The sequence below is a fragment of the Dermatophagoides farinae genome, chromosome 1 (genome assembly GCF_024713945.1).
Source record: "Dermatophagoides farinae isolate YC_2012a chromosome 1, ASM2471394v1, whole genome shotgun sequence".
Classification (NCBI taxonomy): domain Eukaryota; kingdom Metazoa; phylum Arthropoda; class Arachnida; order Sarcoptiformes; family Pyroglyphidae; genus Dermatophagoides; species Dermatophagoides farinae.
In genome coordinates, this window is record NC_134677.1 from 3545893 (window position 1) to 3567517 (window position 21625).

Here is a 21625-nt window from a genome sequence, read left to right on the forward strand (position 1 = left end):
TAGAAAAAATAATAATTCGAAATTATAAATAAAAGTTTTGGTAATTTTAATCAAATAAAAAACAAATTGCAATTCAATTAATTCATGAATAAATATTTATCAATTTATTATTTATATCGAAAATCATCAACTAGGTTTAGGTTTTTAATTGAAAATTTGTACAAAAAAAGAATTCCATATTTTTTGGCACTTGCCCGGAACATGACTTAAACATGATCGCTATCGTTTGCATGTCGAATCAATGGTCTGGGCTTTCGTTGTTGTTGCTGTAACATTTGGTATTGGATTTGTTGTTGGTTCTGGTACAATTGTTGTTGCTGTTGTTGTTGAATATACATCTGAGTATCATAGGTTGCTTGTTGTTGTTGAGCCATCAATGATCGACGAGGTTGGGGTATGGGATTCAATGCTGCACTAAAAGCAACACTTTTCGGATGATTCTTATCTGCTGCTGACATGTTTCGTAATGCTAGATCAAATTCAACTGATTTTCTACGCCCAGTGCTACCGGTCGTATTCGAAGCGTTCGATATTGATGATGTCTGGGATGACATTACTAATGATCCGTTTCGATTCAATGGGCCGCCGCCGCCATTGACTGCCATACGATTCGAATTAGCATTCATTACTGCTGATGTATAGTCTCGCAATAATTGTGATATTTGTAATGCCTAAAAGTTTTATTAAAATGAATTGAATCGTTGTGGACATTGAAAATACAAACCTGGTGAGTAATAAACATGTATTTAATTGTTTTGGTTATTGCTGTGGCCACATTGGCCACAATCATTAATGAATTCGATGTTGCAGTATAATCGACCAAATTCCGATATTCACAACTGCAGAGAACATTCTATTTTGGAAAAATAATTGGTTATTAATAATTATTGGTATAATGTATTGTATTAAATATGCTTACCCTAGTTCTAGGCTGCAGTAGATGCATACCACTTTGATCAATGGCAAGCCATAGTGTTTTTGGCCAAGAACTAGTATATGTCTGTAACACTTCAAATACGGTGGCTCGATGTAATGGCCACGATTGAATAAGATTAAAGAATGCTGCTTTGGCTTGTTGTTGATCCATTCCACTTTGAATTTGATGTTGTGTTCGCACATCTTTTACCAATATGCGGCAGGCTAGTCGTTCTGGCAATGTTTTACCGATTAATTGGTTATAGGACATATCATCCAAACCACCACTGTTTGCTTCGATCATCGTTGATAATGAATTGTTGACCATCATGTTGTTTGAATGGCTATCACCAAATTCTAATTGAGCTCGAATAGCAACTAATAGTATGGCTTCTTGATCGGTCAATGGAAAACGATCGTTGCGAACATTGTGCAATGTTTGATGATATAATAATTCTCGTTCAACAGGATCATTAAAATCGACATAATTATCGATTTGTAGATGTTTCTGTAAAAAAAATTGATGGTTAAATTTACAATGAGACACAATGATCAATTCTATTAAGTACATACCTTGAAGATAAAATAATGAATCGGTTCTTGAGTTCCCCCATTACGAACGACACCGGCAGCAGCAGTGGAACCATTTTGAACTTGACCCAGATGTTCATCATGCCATCGTTCCCAAAATGCAATGGCGTCTCCCACCTTATCTTCTGGTTGTAATGCTTGTTCAGCACCGTTTTGTCCCAGCACTTGATACAATGCATAACCAGGTGCATGTGTTCGTAGTTCGATTTTTAGCTGAATTTGTTCCAAAACTTCGGCAATGACAGCACAAGCATCAAATTCAACGGCTTGAAAATGACCATCAAGAAAATGTACACGGGCATACACACGGCGACATTGAATTGTGGCAGCAATTTCAGGACGTGAAGGCGCCAATCGACGACCACGTGTTTCCAATGTTCCTTGAAGATTTCGTAATGCGAATTGAGCATATTGACCTTCACGTGTAATTTGATCCAAGGCACAGCGACGCAGATGAGCATGCAAATAGGCCAATACTCGACGATCGGATGGCTGTGTGAGCGAACAAGCGAGTGCCAACAATTGCCAATGTTTAATATTTACACGAGAATTCGGTATTGGATGATCGGTGGTCTGACGGATCAACTGTAGAAAAAATTCATTACGTAGTATATCAGCATCACCACCAAGACACTTTTCCAGAATTGCTTGTGCTTGTCGGATTTGATTTTGTTCAGATTGTGTAGCACGCATACACCATTCAACTTCATTCGATGATGATGATCCATTTGTCGTAGTAGAAGAATTATCCGATTGGCTTGCATCATTTCGTAAGCCTGAATAAGAAAGTATTTGTTCGAACATTGTAACAGCAGCTGCTTCTAGATCTGGATCTGAAATGACTAATAAGCTCGAGACAAGTGGTTCTTTAATATATGCCCAGAATGGTCTGGGATAATTCCGTAATATTTCATCATGACTATAGTCATCGTCATCCAAATTAATTTGATTGTTTTTTGAATTTGATTTACTACTGCGACCTAGTCGCCGTAAAGTAGTACGCCACTTAGTTTGATGTTCTGCTGCTGGTTTTCGCATGATGTTTGCCGTGACTAGTGCCCGTCGGCAATTGATCACTTCGGTATGCAATCGGAGGCGATCTTCGAGTGTCATTTTAAGTAGTCGACGGGGTCGTTGATTAGCAACTGGTGTGCTCAATACATCAACCATAGCATTGGCCATGCCGAAAGTAAATCCGGCTGCATGTTGTGGTGAATAGGCGGCAACTAATGATGCAATCTCTTCTTTTTGTAATGTTTCAAATGTTAAACATTTATTTGAACCATCGGGTGTTTCCTTGAACATTTTCAGCGTAAGTAATGATTCTGTCGGATATATGGTCAATGTTTCAATATCTGAATATCGATAGGTGGCAAGGACACGTTTATCTGCCGCTGCAACTACTAATATGGCGGCAGAATGAACGCCCAATAATAGTGGCATATTACCGAATATAGCCAATACACCTTTATATTGAACGGGAAATAATGCAGCACCGTATAATGGATATTGCATAACCAATGAAAGATACCAGACTTTAGCTACTAATGAACTCTTTCCATAGCCATGTAGACGATGAGCATCAGCAATTTTCACAGCCCATTCCATTGAGCTATGGCCAGCTGCACGACGTACCCGAGCACTTATATAGTTTTCAACATCTTCATAGCTTCGAATACGACCTTCAACAAAATCTCCCATCAACACTTGAGCTTGAAGACCGGCCAATTGTAGAGCAATACGTTCGCTGACAGGAAATTCATCCAATCGGACGACGCTATGTACAGCTTGTGCATACAATAAGCTTACTTCGACTGTATCGCGTGGAATTTCATTCGCATTACGGAATAAACGTTTTTTAAATACGAATCGACAATTAGTAGCAATCGAATCAACTGATGGTGAATTCGGTATGGTGGTCGATTGATGATGATTTGACGAAGCAGAAGAGGATGATGAAGTTGATTTGCTTTCAGAACGGGCCCGTAATTCCCATAAAGTCAATACATCAGCCACATAATCATGGCTTCGTAATACACGTTCACCTTCGGGCGCCACTTCGAATAATGCCCAACCATCAATATTACGAAGACCAAGTTTGGCGGCCAATGAAAGAACAGCATCAGAAGCTGTATCGGCCGGATGGAGATCAAGGGCTTTGGTTCGGCCATCCAACAAATGAAATCGACATACCAAGGACCGAAGTGCGGTAACGGCTTTTACTTCTGCAATCGATGGTGGAAATCGTCGAGCAGACAATCGGCCAACATGTAAATTGTCCAAACAGAATTGTGCATAACAAGCTATTGATGTATTATTTGCTCGCAGATGCCGCCGTAGATAAGTCAACAAATAGCGAGATAATTGTTTATTAGGCATGAATGCAGCCGTGGCCAAGGCAAGCAATGACCAACATCTAATCGTTTGTTCTTTAGATGGATTATCATTCGATTGTCGTACTAATTGAATGAATATTTCATCACGCAATTCTTCACGTTCAATACCATGGCCAATCATTGATTGAATAAAGCGAATTTCTGTCTCAAGTTTTTTCTCACCTGCTAGATATTTATTCAATTCTTTGAATATTGAACAGGCTAGATTTATATTTTGCGGAATGGCTAGATGTACGTGTGCAGTTGGTATGGTTGAACTTGATGTCCATGTGATCATTTCGATTGGTGTGAGAAAAAGTTCGGCACTATTTACATCAAGACCTTTCCGTTTGTTTCGATTCAATGTTCTTACGATCTGACCACTAGATCCAGATAATGCACCCGAATAATCATCACGTTTATGGCGATTCAAATGTTTGCTTGCATATTCAGATAATTCAAAATCTTTTTCCCATTCTGTTGGTGGTTCGCCATTCAATGATGATACAGCACCATTGGTGGTCATTGGCATTTGTGATCGTTGTTGTTGATGGACAATCTGTTTTGTGATGAATTTAGAATTTGTAATTGCTTGTATTTGTTGCGGTGTTAATTGATGTAGCTGTTGATTAGGTTGGGCTGCAATCGTGGTCGTTGTCACCGGAATCATTGTCATTTGATTTTGACCATTATAGATGGGCTGCTGCTGTTGGCTCAATACTTGGGGTTGAATCAACTTTTTCTGTTGTTGTTGTGTATATATTTGCTGATGATGTACCTGTGCAATGGCTGCAGCTGTGGCCATTGGAACCATTGTGGGTGCTGGTACTGCCGTTGCAATTGTTAATGGAACATGAACCTGTTGCTGTTGATGGAATGTAGCAGAGCCAGGAAGTGGAGATGAATTTTCAAAATCCGATGTACTATTAGATGTAGCAGCACCATCACTCATAACACTCATAACATCATCGCGTTGAGATGTATTCGTTCCGGTATGTTCGGATGATGATATCGATCCACGATTATCAAGAATTGAACTCGATGCAGTAGATGATCGATCATCATTTGATTGAGAGATACCACCATCAACACCGTTACTATGAACAATTTGATCATTATTAGCTACCATCATCAATGTATCCGATGTTGATGTGGCAGGAGAATCGGATACGGCAGAATCTACCGAACAAATTGATGGGGATGGTTGATGATGGTGCATCTTTCCTTGCTGTTGATCATCGGATTGTTGTTGCTGTGTTTCATCGACGATTAATATGGCTTTCAATTTTTCAGCCAACGATGACTGGTGCTGCTGTTGTTGTTGTTGATGATGATGATATGCTGACATATTTGGTTTTGGTTTCGGTTTTGGGGGATTCATTTTTTGTATTTTATCCAATGAATCAACAGCCAATTCCGTTTTTTGTATCAACTGATCAAACTGGTCACTAATTGATCGATTCGGTTGATTACCAATTTTCTGACCAATTAATGGCATTGGTGGTGGTGGTGGCAATGATGACATTGATTCTAAAGCCGAATCCTCATCCACCGATGATTCTTTCAATGATTTCAAATGCAATTCATCATCAGTATGATTATCCACTTGATTATTGTTGGTATCACACGTATTATTTACTTGTTCCGTTTCTTCGACTAAAATCTCTTCATAATTGCTATTATTATTATTATTATTATTATTACGACAATATAATCGTTCGACGTCGGCCCGTAGTTGACGCTCTAATTCATCCAGTTCGTCTGGTGTAGATGATCTACTATGTATTTCAGGTCAGAATGAAAATGAAATTAAATCGAAATGAAAATATAATAAAAATAAAGAGAAATGTTATCAAGTTTCATTTTTTGTTTTGAAACTCGTTTTCATGTGTCTGTGTGTGTGTCTTACCGTTTTCCTAAGAAATGTCCGTTAATCTGTTCAACTGCCATTCGATCTTGTTCCTGTTGTTGATCCGTTCCATCGTTTTCTTCAGACGATTGTTGTCTTTCCATCCGTTCTCGTTGAAGTTTTTCCGCGGCTTCAATTGCTCTCATATGACATAATGCACGGGCAACCTCACGGGCAAACATTCCACGTACAAATGCCTGTATGGTGATCGCTGCACGACGTTGTCTTTGATATAGTAAACGTGTTCTCATCGCTCGAAATGCTCGTTGAATTATAATTGCACTTGAACGTTGACAACGATAAAGTCGCATACATATTAATCGTCGCCATGCCGATTGTATTCTAATGACCATTCGTTCACGAAGCAATGTTCGTCGTTCTTCCAATTCATCGGCTGCACCGGCTTTAAGGAATACTTTCGAATGACCAATTTGCCATTGTATTGGTTCGATACGAATTCGATTCAATAGTTCACGAGTCGATGCTGAATTGGGTTTCAGATGAGGAACATGATGACTCTGGTGATGATGATGATGATGAGATGATTTGACTAGTAGTAGACATCTGAATCTTGCAATAAATACATCGAATTTATAATGTGCAGGAAATCCTTCACGCCTGATGCGAATAATGTCCAACATGCCAAGATATCGTAGTTGAGTATGGACTTGTGCAACATCATATGCTCGTGAAGATTTCGTCAGATTTGGCTTGATACAACGAACATACCACGGGCAGGTAGCGGATAAAAGATCAACCAACGCGGATAGTTGTTGTCGAAAGGCATCTGCCACTAATGGCCTTCCTTTTGACCCTTTACCATCTTGAGCACGACCAATGGTACCATAGATTGATTCGGTCGTATCTTGTAAGGTAGCGATTGACTTGATAAAATCATTGTTCGAATCGAGCATTATTTCAAAAAATTGATCTTGTTGAGCATCTTTGTTTTTGGCTAGAAAATCAGCTACTTGATACATTACATCACCGGCATAATGTTTAATGCCGAATTGAGCATTCCAATGGCGACGATCATCACCACGGACATAGTATTGATGATTTTGATGAAATTCTGAATGTAATTTTTGGACAAAAGATGAATCTGTACCTCGTGGAATTTTACATTCTTCAGACAATAACCGTAGCACACATTTGGGCGGCTTTTCCAATAGTTCCACACAGGGAGTATTATCAGTGAAATTGATATGTTCAAAACTGATACCTTCATCGTGATACTATAGAATTCGAATAAAGTGAAATTAGAAAATTGTATGCAAAGTTTAATGGTGAATACGATTCTCACTTACGATTTGTTGTTCCAAGGCAAACACATAATGATTGAAGAATCGTTGCAATTTTTCATTCGCATAATTTATGCATAATTGTTCAAAGCTATTGTACTGGAAATTTTCAAAGCCAAAAATGTCGAGCACGCCAATGAATCGCTTTGCACATTGATCCGGTAATGTACAGGCATTAATATGTCGAACGAGCCATGCAAACGTACGTGAATAAATGGCCATGGCCATCGCATGGCGATTTTCTCTTGCCTCACGTAAACTTAACGGTATATCCGTGACCGTACCTCGAACACTAATCTGTCGTCGTAGAGTAATCAACGTTAATCGATAAGCATCGACACCGAGTAACGTGGCCACTGTCGATATGACCAGTTCATCATTTTCGGTTAGCCTACATCGTTCCGTTTCGGCTTGTTCTTCAAATTCCAGATTTCCTAACCACAATATGGCTGATAAAGCAGCGAAAAGACCATCGGACATTGTTTCGGGTACTCTAAGTACGGACATAGCCAATCGTAGAGAATCGAAATTGGCAGCATCATCAACGCCTTCGATACTTGTACAGCCTGATTGATTCAGATATACAAATTCTATGGCAGGATCATCTAATTGCAATTGTTTGGCTAGCTCTTGATCACGTCGTGCAGCCGATACGAGCTGATAGAACACATGATAATTACGTTCGGCAGCCGATTGTAATGCTATCCGAGATCGTTCGAGAAGGTAATCACGTACAACACAACCACCGATTTGGCCTCGTTCATCAAAGCAAACTTGAATGAATTTCCCGAACCGAGAACTATTATCATTGCGGGCTGTTTTAGCATTTCCAAATGCTTCGAGTATAGTATTGGCTTCAAGAATCTGATGTTCAACCCACGATGATTGACTAGATGTGACCGAACAAAGATACTGTAGTATGAATTTTGTTGATTCTGTTTTGCCGGCTCCAGATTCTCCGCTAATCACAATCGATTGATCGGCATCATCAGAACACAGGTGTCTGTACGATGATTCAGCAATGGCAAAAACATGTGGTTCAAGATCGCCCAAACGTTTTCCACAATACATCTGTTGCCATTCGGATTCATATATGTCAAGCTCTTCATACGGATTTACAGCAATCAATATTGATCCAGCATAAGTCTATTATCATTTTTCAAGTTAAAAAACAAAATCAGAAACACGAAAGCAAACAAAATCTGATGTCTCAACTTACATAGATCTGTTGACGATTATAGCGAACATGAAGATTTTCATTGATACCAATCTCATCGATATTCGATATCAGCGTCAAATCTGGTACGCCATCCATAGATCGATTACCCACTGGTTCATCGTTTTCGCAGACCATTTTTAGAAAAAAAATATTCTAATTTGTTCTCTTTTCGATGAAAGATAAAGGTTGAATTGAATAAATTATATCACAATGAGAATGTTGACAAAAAAATCACCCAAAAAACATTGGATACTAATTATTTTGATTTGAATTGATTAGAGGGAGTTGAGTTTCTTGAAAACTTGAAAAGATGTTGATTATTAAACCAGCACACAAGAATAAGCACAAATCTAATAAAATGGATACATTTTCCTAGATTATTTTTTCTTTGAGATATTTTATATTTTGTGTTTATTGCGGTTTTCTCCTTTTTTCGGAAATCGGAAAAACGAGCCGCCAATTATTGGAAGTGTTTTTTTCGTTGAACTCGATTTATAAATATTAAGTGAATGATAAATTGAGGCTAGTGTTTGACATAGTGAAGTCGTAATCATGATGATATCTATGCGACAAAGTTATCATAATATCATTATTTCGGGTTTATTATAATGGCTTAGGGGACTTTGAATTCAATACTGATTTCTTCATTAATTTCATCATCCTCTATTCGAAATCCCGAATGAATCATCTAATGATTGTGATGATAATGGTGATGTTGAGGGTGGATGCGGCCAACTATTAATGTTGAAATTGTCAACTACAACAATTCGGCGCGATAATCACATTAAAAAAAACTAACCCACACAAAGAAATATATACAATTCAATTGATGGAATCGATGAAGAATGGGTTATTGATTCAATATTCGAATTGATTATTCAATCACAAGTTAAATGAAAAAAAAACAGACGACGAATGAAAAAATTGCAATGTTTTTTTTTATTAAACATCAACGATGTTGAAGAAAATTTAGTTGCCAAGTTTAAAAATTATCACCACCATCAACTACTACGAATGATGGTTAATCATGGCAATGATCAAGTGATGACGAACTTGATTGCAACAACAGCAGTGTATGATTTCGTAATCGTTTCACATATCAACCATTGAATTTAGCTTTAATGGTTGGTTGGCATTGGTTTGGTTAGGTGGATGTTCAACTTTTCAATTCAAAAAAGGAACAGGTTTTCTTCTATCATTTGCCTATAGGCAATGTTCATAAGATGGTAAAATTTGAATTATACAAGTGGAGATTTATTATAAAGATCACCATGATGACAATATTGAAAAATTCAAAAATGAAAAATTAGGCAATTTCAATTTGTGTGTGTGTGTGTGTGTTACAACCACACATGTGCTTATGTTTCAAACCTTTGAAGCCATGTGAATTGTACAAGGCTTCTATGTATTTGTGCGTTTATGTGTATGTATTCTAGCCAAAGTGAGCTTTGTTTGTTTGTTTGCTATATGTTGTGTGCCATATGATCATAATCGGGTTGTAAATACGACCCCATAAACACAATATCGATAATCATTGATGATCGAATGAAGAAGAGTTAACGTTGAAGCTTGATAAGACGATTTATTGTTACCATGCCTTTTTTTGATGATCATCAACAAAACAAAACAGTATGTCGTTTGCATTGACTATTATTCTCACAACGAATGATTATTGATGATCATACGGGCAGCATTGAATTTTCAGTTTCGGTTGGTTGCAGGAAAAAAATTAAACATTATTGTTCCAAACAATCGTAGAGACAACAAAAAAAAAAATTATTATATCGATGCATACACATTGTGGACAGTTACACAGTTAAAAATGATTACGATGTGGATCATTATCAAGTCACTTGAACGAAATAATAATTTTTCATTGCATCAATCCAATCACTCAATTTTATATGTACGAATGAATAAAAATGAATTTACTAAGTACAATTTTGGGAGAGGATTGCATTCGATGGGCCAATTGGGCGCGTCAAAAACAAAAAGAAAAATATCCACTTAAATTGCACAAACACAACATATAAAACACGATCTAATAAAAATGATTCACGATTTATGAATTGCAAGTTTGTTACCGTAATCCGAATTTTTGATTCCAAAGCGAAGCAAAAAAAACGACAATAAAACATCACCGGGTTTAATGTTCCACATACACATCAAAGTTCAAAAAAATGAAAATTTTGGTCGCTAATGATCAAATTTAATGTATGAGATAAAATAATCAAAAGTTGGACTCCAGTTTGGATTCGTTCCAGACACAGATATGTATATGTAAAACCCAAACAGACGTCATCGTTTCAATTCTTGAGCATACACTCTGTAGAATATGTTTCACCACTACTACCAGGATAGAATCCAAAACGGATCGAACAATAAGGGCGCGACACAATTGCGTTATGGGTCAGAAGTATCAAAAACCATTCATTCATTCAGGATAATAGAGAGAGAGGTTCGAGTTGGTTGAACCAGAACCAAAGCAAATGAACATAACGGCATAAGGGTACCCTACTATACCGTACCCTATACCAAAGAGAGAACCCATCAGCATCATGAACTAAGTGATATACCGCATAGTGATATGTGGTCATGAATAAAATCGCGAATGCGCATTGTAAAATTAACCAGATAGTATAACTAGAATTCTGGATTCGTGTCTTAGATTTTCTGGATCGTTTATGTTTGATATGATTTGGGGTGCGGCAAACCTACATATTTATGTATGTTCGTAGATTCTGTTTGGATTTATTCAGCTTTGTTGTTTAGTAAACTTAGTTTGGATATATGAAACCCAAAATTGATTGTTAAAAGAAGCAAAATGTAATCCAATCATAACAATGCATCAATACATGAAACGATAAGAATGGGTATAAATGACCGAGTTATGGTCGATAGAATCGAAAACTTTAATCTTAAATTATGTATATATGTTTGAAACTAAAATTTTTCACACACACATAATTTGAATGATAATGAAATAAGTTATCACATGACATTCAAGATGATTATGGTGATAGTTGACATTAATCAAAATGAAAATTCATTCATTCAAAAATAATGGTGCAGAAAAAATGACCGTATCATATGTAAATTATTTTTTTTATAAATCTCAAAGCTATCATAACCAATAACAAAGCATCCAACTAGTACATTGGTTATTGTGTTGGTTAATATTAATCAAATAATAAAGCTATAGCGTTTGAACAGATTTTTTTATCGTATATTAGCAGAGTGGGCTGAATCATTTTGCTAAAAATGAACAAATATACAAATGTGACAACTAGTGTCATATGTTTATTCAGACACCAATCTTTTTATGATTATATCCTACAGAAAAAAGGTTTAGTCTAAATAATTTGATTATTATAGCAATGTGTATAGATAGATATGAATGGTTCGTGAGAGAGAGGGAAAGCGAAAAAATGGCTCGACCAAAACATAGTCAATGATGATACAGTCCAGTAACAGGAAAGAAACATCTGGCCAAAGATGTGTTTGATATTCGTGTGTGTGTGTGTTTGTATGCTAACCATCTGTAACACACTGTAGAGAAAAACAAGCTAGTAACAACATTGTAAGTATGTAAATTAAAAAAATGTCAACTATTAGAATATATACCATTTGACAAGATATATACAGAATATGATTGTTTGAAAATATCATTTATTTTTTTTTGGATATCTAAGATTATGAATTAAGAAAAAAAATAGATGTTGTAAGGTCATTGAAATCAATTGTGCTGGTTCATTCAACCTTACGGGATATAGAAAAAGGATAAATATAGATTATAGATGATCAATAAGGATTGTTGGCATTTTATTTTGTTATAATTTCATGCTATATTGAATATTATTTAGAAATACAGTAATAAATTTTTTAAAAAAAACAAACTCACAGTACAATTCATTATATATGATGATAATAATTGTCGTAGTTATTTTTCAATCAACCATACCATAGAAAAAATGGATCCTAATTATAAACTAAAGATTAACTTAACACTAATGTTAAATGATGTTTTCTATTTTTTGTCATTCACCATAGAATTTGAACGAATTTACCAGAGTTGAATAGTAGTTATATATAGAGAGAGGAAGAGAATACATTAACCCTATTGATCAATCCGAATTCAATTCAAACAAAAAAAGTTTTATTATTCATTCAGGATAAGCCAATTTCAAATAGTTCCGGTTGTCTGATCAAAAAGATTGATTTATTTAGGGAACAATCGAAAATTGATTCACCCGACAATCAATCAAATATACCTGCATATTGGCCATTTCCGATCAAATAATTGAATCAAAAGTAAGAAGAAAAAATGACCAATCAAACTTGAACCAAAATTTTCAATATAATTGTAATAGACAAATACAGAAGAAACAAATTTGAACAAACTAACTGGAAAAACTTCTATTTGTTTGTTTATTTGATGTCAACGCATTTAGGCACATCGATGATTCATAACGAATGGTTGACGAACTTTCTTTCTCATCCGAATCTTCTTGTTGCCAACCAACTATTCCTTAACGAGGATTCATTCACGCTCTTCGTCTTATGTGTATATTATAATGTGAATGTCTTTTTTTTTGTTCGTCTTAATTGTAAAGAAAACATTTTTAAAAACCAGAGAAACTGACAAATAAAGAATAGACCTAAATACAAACGATAAGGCGAGAACCATAATTGATAATTTATCTATCTTTGACATGACAAAATAAAAGCACAGATGTCTTGTCAAAGAAATAGAAAAAAACAACGAAATTCATGGAAATCAAGTTTTTTCATGTTTTGTTCAAAATTGAAGAAAAAAAAACCTGGCCACTTGTTATAATTATTTGTGTATACAGAGAACATTGAGTTGATAGATATGCACCAGATAAAAAAAAACAGGAAAAAAAGAACCCATCATGACTACAGTACGGCAGTGGGTGGAGGAATTATTTTTCGTTATTGTTGTTCTCATCACAATTTATACCTGTTCATATAATGAAAAGTTGATAATAATAGAAAGAAAAGAGAGAGAGAGTTACCCCTTTTTTCGTGATAAACAAACCCCTATATCCAATATATGAGTCATACAATCAGAATAAAAACACATTCTTGATACACAAACACAGCTATCATACAAATGATTGATGGATGACATGAAAAATGAACATTCATGACTGATAGATTACATTTCGATCTATAGGTGTGTGTGTGTTAGTCTGTATTGCAAACGTATTGTGCAATGTTATTAAAGATTAATAAATGAAAAAAAACTGGATTAAACATCCATGTGCCAGTGTGTGTGTGTGTGTAGGAATTTAATTGATCATCATCAAATATGATTGTCATTGTATTACAAAATATCACCCCCTATCAATAAATACTTTGACCTCGATACTGATTTTTATTTGTGATTTTATTAAAACGTATCAAACGGATATGATTTATTCTAGTGTTTATCACATCGTTAATTATTGTTCAAACAGAATTAAAAATTTATTATTATATATCTTGGAACCAACCTAGTTATGAGCAAAGAAAATTTAAAAAAAAAATTTTGTTGAATAAACTAGAATCAAAATTCAAAATTGGTCAAAATTCAACTCTTAATACTTTAATCATTCTATATATTTTTACGACTTATACACGCCTAATATTACAATATCATATCATCACACAATTAATATATTTTGAATAGTGAAATTCTTGGCAATGATAAACATAATGATGATTAATTAAATCGGATTGAAAAAAAATAATCAAGTTGTAATAGAAATAAAAAGGACAATTATTATCATCATCATCATCATCATCATCATAGTCAATGAAACGATTTAGGAATGAAAGAAAAAAAAATTTTTTTCAATATGGATTCAAATCCGATTCCAATTAGTCGAAGGAATAATAAATGATTATAATCACTGTAATCCAATGATTTATGTTTTGTATATAATAATAATGACATTACCATCAAGCATGATAATGGAATCGGAAATTTTTAGACAACAAAAAAAATAATGATTTTGAAAAAAAGAGATTTTAAGAAAGTCATAAAATTTTATATTCACCACAACAAGATTTGACGAGTTGATAACAAAACGTATGTTTTTGACCATTATTGAATGAATGATCATAGCAACAAATAAAGACGACGACGATGATGATGGTCACAAGACAAGAAATGACAAAATTCAATGCATTGTATTGAATGTTTTTGCAAGGTCGCAAGTTCGTCACTGACAGGACAAGCGGCATCATTTAACCATCTAAAAAAGATGCCTGAAATATTTTCCAGATTAATAACCATATAAAAAAACATTTGTGACCGACCGACCAATTCACATAAAATCGTATCGACCTTGTTTATCTTACCATCTTGTTTGACATACACGCATTGTTAGATCAATGATAAAACTTTAAATGTAAAAAAAAGCGAAGACCCTATTTGAATGGTCCAGATGGCTAACGAAATAAAATTTTATATATTATAAATACCTTGAATCAACATGGATTATCAATAAACACTGGTTATGATAAAAACATTCAGCCAGGTGTTTCCTCATCATTTATATGCTATGATTACATTCGTCGTAGGGTATTTGACCCGGTTGATTATATTCCGTTTATAAACTTTATATCAATAGAGGATTCCAACGCATTTCTTAATCAAATAAATGATTAACTTTATTCGATATCATTGCGCCATCTATTTACTTGATTTGATACTTTTTTCTATTTGAACTCAGTAGTGTTTACAACGGTGTCAATAGACGATATAGCTCACACGTGTATTTGAAAACGAGAAAAAATCTTTCCTTTTTCCTGTTAATTTCACTAGACAGTGTTTTTTTGCTGTGTGTGTTGTGATTAATTTGTTATTTTGGCTACATTTTCGGAATATTCGGTAAGTTTTGAGCGATTTTTTTTATCATTTCATAAATGATTTCATTTTATCACTCTTTTTCATTGTTACCGATAAAATATTTAACATTTTATTCTTTTTTTTGATACTACTGTCAAACAGGAAAAAATTTTATCCAAATATGACCAAACTCAAGACGAAAGATTTGCGTGGCAAACGCAAAGATGAATTGATGAAACAATTAGATGAATTGAAACAAGAACTTTCAAATCTACGTGTGGCCAAAGTAACGGGTGGAACAGCATCGAAATTATCGAAAATTCGTGTATTCCGTAAAAACATTGCCCGTGTGTTGACCGTCATCAATCAAACACAAAAGGAAAATCTTCGTCGTGTATATCGTGGCAAAAAATACAAACCATTAGATTTGCGCCCGAAATTAACACGTGCTAAACGTCGAGAATTGACACCAAACGAGAAAGCTATCAAAACGCGAAAACAAATGCGTCGTGAACGATTGTGGCCGCAAAGAAAATATGCTTTGAAAGTTTAATATAATGAAATAATTTTTTTTTGGACAAACAAGAAAAGAGTGAATAAATTTTTTTCTCGTGTATTTTTTATTGGAATATCTTTGTTATAATGGGCTTTGATATAAATAATTTGAAACGGATAAATCGAGAAAAAAATCACATTTTCTTTTACATATAATTATTTCAACGGTAAATGAGCATTGACTATTGGATTGTGATCAACTACTGTTGCTGATGGTTCCTGACCGATCATTGTGGATGAATCTCGCGAAAATTCTTTCATTCGAATTGTTTTCGACAGAGGATGTTTATTTGCCAATGATGATGATTTAGTCTGCATGCTGGTTGAAGGACTGAATTCCCATGATTGACGTTTTCGCTGTCGATCCGTTTTTGATTCATCAGTATGATCCATTTGTATTTCGGTAGTTTGTATATTCATACGATAAGTTTTCGTATTTACAACACGATGATGATTATTATTATTGCGATTATGTTGATTATTGTGATACCGATGCCTATGGTGATGATGATGATGATCGATACAATGACCAGTGGTGAGCAATGACCAGAATTGCATGAATATTAATCGAAAATAAAGGCGAAAATTTTTAGACATAAAACCATAGATTATTGGATTGATTACAGAATTTAGATATGATAATAGAAATGTAACTGTACAATTGGAATAAATAGAAAAAAATGAAATTTTTTTTCCAATTTCATTTGAATTACGATTGATAATTACCGGTAATAATTTCTTTCAGAATTCCTTCATTAGTTTCAGCAATCATGTTGAATGCACGAAGTAACCCGATAACTAATGTTGGTGCCCAACAAAGTACGAATAGAACCACAACGGCGACTAACATCTTGATTACCTATAATTGCAAAAAAAAAATTCATTTTATTCTGATTTGGTAAAGCCGTTGGTCAACCTGTTTGACTGTTTGATTGTCTTCATCACTGGTTTTAAAGTGATGTGAACATTGTTGACAATATGAATGTCGTGAATTTCTTAGTGATTGTGTTGATGATGGTATGGATATATTATAATGTGATTGTATTGATGATGCAACCGATGTAGGTGTTGGTGGCGGAAATATATTACCATTTCCCGGCTCACCAGTATCGACTGATTTTGTACTGTTTCGATTGAGGTAATGAGCTGCTGCCGCAGTCGATGTTGTCGAATCCGATGACAATGATGCTGTGAATGCAGTCATATTACTGGGAAACGATGATCTCGATGATAAACAAACAGTAGCCGCTGTAGAAGTAGTCTCTGGACAATTCGAATGGCCATTATTGTCTGACATACTGTCAATAAATTAATTGTTATAATAAAATTTCGATTAGTATAATGTACACTTACAAATAACAAGCATGTCCAAATCTCATTGCTGTGCGACGATGAAAAACGATCCATAAATGTGTACAAATTCTGGTATAAGTAAATATCATGACCAATGTCGGTAGAATCAATATGGTACAGATCTGATATACTTCATAAACAATCCGTGCTTCATGCCATTTTTGATTCATATCCGATTCATCAGCCGCCCAATCCGAAGCAATACGTACACACCAGAAATGATCAGAATCATATTCATCACCAATTCGAACCAACATCTTCCATAAATGAATAGGATTGGATTATATCCACTTGGAAAATCACATTATCACAGTAAATATTGCTTACATAGACGCCCACGGATGGAGATGCTAATATGGCCGATAAAAGCCATGTAAGACAGATCATCTTACGAATATGTCGCATGGAAAATGTAGCTCGACATTTTACAGGATGTATGATGGCATAGTATCGTTCCACACTGATTATGGTCAATGTAAGCACTGAACAATAGGCGCTCAATGATTGAACATAATGGATGGCTTTACACATGAATAGACCGAATGTCCATGTATAGGTTATGAGTTGAATAAACTATATTTGCGTTTGTGTTTATCACATTAATACAGTAATCAAGACATTTTGGAAATTATCATCGTTTATAAGCCTACCTTGATTGGAATGCAAACACAAACCAATAATAGATCTGCAGTGGCTAATGATGCCAAAAATACATTGGATAATGTACGCATTCGAGGATAATGCGCAACAATATAAATGATAAGTCCATTGCCTATTGTGCCCAATACAAATGCCGACCCTGATAAGAATAATCATTATTTCAGCCATTTGAATATTCAACTAACGTCTACCAAGTGTTATCAACCAGTATCAAATTTATAAGACTTACCATAAAATAAAGCCGTCAATGTTGTTGTCAAATCAAATAAATTAAAATTTGGATATGATGAAGACGATGAGAATGGATCGTCAGAATTATTACCAATAAATTCATCCACATCAGCAATATTACTCATTCGATGATGATCATTATAATCATTGTCAGTCATAAACGGATTCATGTTGTTGTCATTTATTATTCGTGAAACCAAAAAATTCGTGTTGTAGAATCATCGACAAACAGCAGTAGGATGTATAAAAAAATTAAAATAATAATTCAAAATAGATAGCAGGCGATAAAAGAAACTAAATTAATGGACTTTAAAACAACGCAGTAGCAGTTTATTTGAAGATTGGTCAATCAGAAGACCAGGCAATGAAACCAGATAAAATATATTAATCGGAAAAAATTTTCGATTCAACCGAAAATTAGTTTTTTTTTATCAATGATATATATCGATGAGAATAGGTTGATTGGCCCAATAATGGTATCAATGAAAAAAAGAATTCAAGCATTAAATGATAAAATTGAATCAAATTGAGATTCAAAAGACAGAAGAAAAAAAAAAGAAAAATTATTCCGAACATACACACATCGAAACAAACTTTTTGTTTGTTGCCAAAGCAAACAATAATTTACGAATCGACAAATTGGAAAAAAAAGCGAAAAAAATGAAAAAATCACTTAGGCAAATTGTGATCATTGAATAGAAAAAAAAACATCAACACAAAACGACAAACACACATCTATCGAGAGTATTAATGAAAGAAAAAATCGTTGATGCCGAATATAATTCGGTAACAGCGAACATAAAAAATCATCAGCAATAGAAACAAAAAAAAAGGATTTGATCATCCCGTTTTTGGGTGAAAAAAAGTTATCAATGTTGAATTTGGATTTGTTTTGAAAATAATCATTCAATCGAACTGTTGTTTTGTCATCAAACAGAACAACGGATCAAAAAGCAAAATAAATTTTTTTTTTTTCGTTCGTTCATTATTGTTGTCGAAATAACATTCTTGCCATGATTTGATGATCATCATCATCATTATGATTATGATGACAAACAAGTTTACAAGTTTATAACCAGATGTGAATTTTCAGATGCATTACAAACGATTTTAATCCCAAATTAGAATGAAATTGATAATCCTTTAGTTTCTATGAAATACATACACATACACACACATATGCACAACAGAATTAGAATAGACAATTCATAATAATCATTTGTTTGTCATTTCGAACTGGCGCCAATAATTTTGATTCATAGTTTCGTCAAAGATTTTTATTATTATCATTACACATTGAAAATAATGATATATAGACAATGAATACAATGAAAGACCAAATGGTCGAATAACAGATTTGGAATAAAGAAAATGAAAGAAGCAGAAATGATGGAAACTTTTTCAACTAGTGGTGCGGATATAGAAAAATAGGCATTTTCGCGCATCCACAAAACAGCCAACTCTCAATCTATAATGACGATGATGATGATAACGGTATTAAATGTAACAAATGAAATAACCGAAAAAAAATATTGAAAGAAAAAAAATTTCTAGCAACGGAAAATGAAAATAACGACGATTGATGTGATAAAGAAACAAAATATTCCGGTGCTATCAAAAGCGGCACAAAATAAATAATCATTTCTTCTAATTATGATTTACGTTTTGCTTCAATGAACGAATTCAATAGATAGTGTTTAAGAATGAATTGGAAATGAAATTGGTTGATTTAAATATATAATTGTGAGACAGATAAAAAGCAAATAAAAGTATCGAACCATAAAAAGTGAGATATTTTTTTTTACTAAGAACACAACCGTTTTACACACCAACATAATAGAAAAAATGATAATGTTTCGGCTCAAGATTCTACACAAACATGAGACCAGCCGGTTTTTCGCGCTTGGATACATATGGATTAATCTTATGTAAGAATTTCTACATAATCAAAAGATAACAGAATCTTTTTTTGCATGTTTCAACAGTCAAATAGACACTAAATTCAAGAGTTTAGGTCAATGCCATCATTGAATTCTCAAGAAAGAATCGAGTGAACATAAAAAAGGGTAGAAAAATAAAATTTATTGCCGAACAACAAATGACAAAAAACGATCGATGACGATCTCAGTTTGTTTGTTTGAATATCTCGCCAATTCACTTTTGGTTTTCATGAAATATTCTACACATTTATACGAACAATTAGGCAGAAGATGTTGAAAAAATGGGATATCATCACCATTAACCATCATCATCGATCTCGATTTATAATGCTTAACTTTAATATTCAAACTTGAAATGCCGATGGGCGATTTAACTTGATTTGAAGCTTGTTTCATAAAATGATCATCACATTGTGAACATCATCACTTGAAAAAAATGAAAATATTCAATTCAATGATAATTGTGATGAGAGCATAGCCAACTTCTTTAAAAAGTAAGAATTCAGCCAAAATACGGGTAAGTGAATAAAAAAGAATATGAAATGAATATAACCTCTTGGTGATGGTGATGATGATAAAACAAATTAAATAAATGAAAGATAAAATATACCAATTCATTCAAGCGGAAAGATTTCCATTTTCAATGGAATCTATCATCATTTTCAAAATAACCACATGAATGAGAAAAGAAATGAAATTAATTTAATTTGTTATTCGAAATATAATAGATTTATTTATAATGTTTCTTTTTTTTTGTTGAATTTATCAATCAAACATTAAATCAAAATTGAAGATGGAATCGTAAACAACAATTATAATTTAATGGTAATTAGATAGCGAATTCATTAAACAAATATAATGGATCAGAGTTATTAGAGTCAGCAGAAAATTTTAGAATTGGCTTGAACATAGATGCATACAATAAATCGATTCGTAATTTCATACAAAATCGATCCATTTATCATTCAATGCAACCCGGACCCTTTTACCATTCATTATTACAAGAATCTCAATCTTTTTGATTAGCAAATAGAATTTTATTTCTTCTATCTATCTGGTTTTGACAGAAATGTTGACTGTAGTGATGGTGGCAAATCATCAAAAAAATTTTCATACTGTATCAAATTTCAATGAATTAACTTTTAGCAATGAATAATTTTTATCTCTTCATCTAGATTTATATTCATCAAGAATTATAGGCAATAAATTGATTGCCTAATAATAATCACACATCAGCTTTGGAATTTTTTTCTCCATTCTCTTCATGAACAACAACCAATAAAAAAAGGTCAGAAAATTTGTCTTTAGCATTGTTTTCTTTTTCTTTTGAAGAAAACTGGCCCAAATAATCATGATTTCTCTCAAATGTTGTTTGTTTCTATTTCCCAATCATTTTACCGTAGGCAAAATATAACGACAAAAACAACAGCAACGAAAAAAATCTACTTTCCACTTGGGAAAATTTTCAATTTAAAATGACAATGAAAGTCATTTCATTAGAATTTATTTTAATCGGACAAAACAGAAATGAAAAATAAAATAAACAACAAACCAACTGACTGAAAGGTGAACAGAATGAAAATTTTTTTCATCGGAAAAGAATGAAAAAACAAACGGTACAAACAAACAAATAAATAGAATGAAGCAAAACGGTTTTTTCCGAAAATTAGGCATCACTTCACTCCGAACCAGAATTATCATATTCACAATGATTGAATAT

General features: G+C 33.7%; 3 protein-coding genes across 4 annotated transcripts; 1 reads left to right on the forward strand and 2 right to left on the reverse strand.

The window, feature by feature from the left end:
- Nucleotides 1-22: 22 nt before the first annotated feature.
- On the reverse strand, nucleotides 23-11157 carry Myo81F (unconventional myosin 81F). Of its 2 annotated transcripts, none has more exons than XM_047055062.2 (7): nucleotides 8311-11157; nucleotides 7098-8237; nucleotides 5791-7025; nucleotides 1489-5656; nucleotides 920-1423; nucleotides 725-853; nucleotides 23-671 (listed from the first exon to the last, which is right to left on the reverse strand). In XM_047055062.2, exons 1-7 carry the CDS (start codon nucleotides 8443-8445, stop codon nucleotides 207-209), a joined length of 7776 nt encoding a protein of 2591 aa, XP_046911018.2. In that variant the 5' UTR covers nucleotides 8446-11157; the 3' UTR covers nucleotides 23-206. The 2 variants fall into 2 exon arrangements, with proteins under 2 accessions (XP_046911018.2, XP_046911017.2); XM_047055061.2 differs by having other exon boundaries at nucleotides 1489-5659; nucleotides 8311-11156.
- Nucleotides 11158-15070: 3913 nt separating this feature from the next.
- RpL35 (Ribosomal protein L35) lies at nucleotides 15071-15782 on the forward strand. The gene is made up of 2 exons (XM_047054652.2): nucleotides 15071-15208; nucleotides 15329-15782. Exon 2 carries the CDS (start codon nucleotides 15348-15350, stop codon nucleotides 15717-15719), a length of 372 nt encoding a protein of 123 aa, XP_046910608.1. The 5' UTR covers nucleotides 15071-15208; nucleotides 15329-15347; the 3' UTR covers nucleotides 15720-15782.
- Nucleotides 15768-18586, reverse strand: LOC124492922 (cholecystokinin receptor type A). The gene is made up of 7 exons (XM_047055944.2): nucleotides 17964-18586; nucleotides 17725-17873; nucleotides 17402-17647; nucleotides 17075-17331; nucleotides 16638-17019; nucleotides 16448-16580; nucleotides 15768-16374 (listed from the first exon to the last, which is right to left on the reverse strand). The coding sequence occupies exons 1-7, from the start codon at nucleotides 18133-18135 to the stop codon at nucleotides 15878-15880; spliced, it is 1836 nt and encodes a 611-aa protein (XP_046911900.1). The 5' UTR covers nucleotides 18136-18586; the 3' UTR covers nucleotides 15768-15877.
- Nucleotides 18587-21625: the final 3039 nt, after the last annotated feature.

Excerpts from the sequence above, each read along its gene's own strand:
- Myo81F (XM_047055061.2), bottom strand. The coding sequence starts at position 8,445 with ATGGTCTGCGAAAACGATGAACCAGTGGGTAATCGATCTATGGATGGC. Across the intron at positions 1,424-1,488 it reads TTCATTATTTTATCTTCAAG|AAACATCTACAAATCGATAA; the intron begins GTATGTACTTAA and ends TTTTTTTTACAG. Across the intron at positions 854-919 it reads TACTGCAGCCTAGAACTAGG|AATGTTCTCTGCAGTTGTGA; the intron begins GTAAGCATATTT and ends TTTCCAAAATAG.
- LOC124492922 (XM_047055944.2), bottom strand. The coding sequence starts at position 18,135 with ATGAATCCGTTTATGACTGACAATGATTATAATGATCATCATCGAATG. Across the intron at positions 17,874-17,963 it reads ATTGACGGCTTTATTTTATG|GGTCGGCATTTGTATTGGGC; the intron begins GTAAGTCTTATA and ends TATTCTTATCAG. Across the intron at positions 16,581-16,637 it reads ACAATCAAACAGTCAAACAG|GTAATCAAGATGTTAGTCGC; the intron begins GTTGACCAACGG and ends TTGCAATTATAG.
- RpL35 (XM_047054652.2), top strand. The coding sequence starts at position 15,348 with ATGACCAAACTCAAGACGAAAGATTTGCGTGGCAAACGCAAAGATGAA.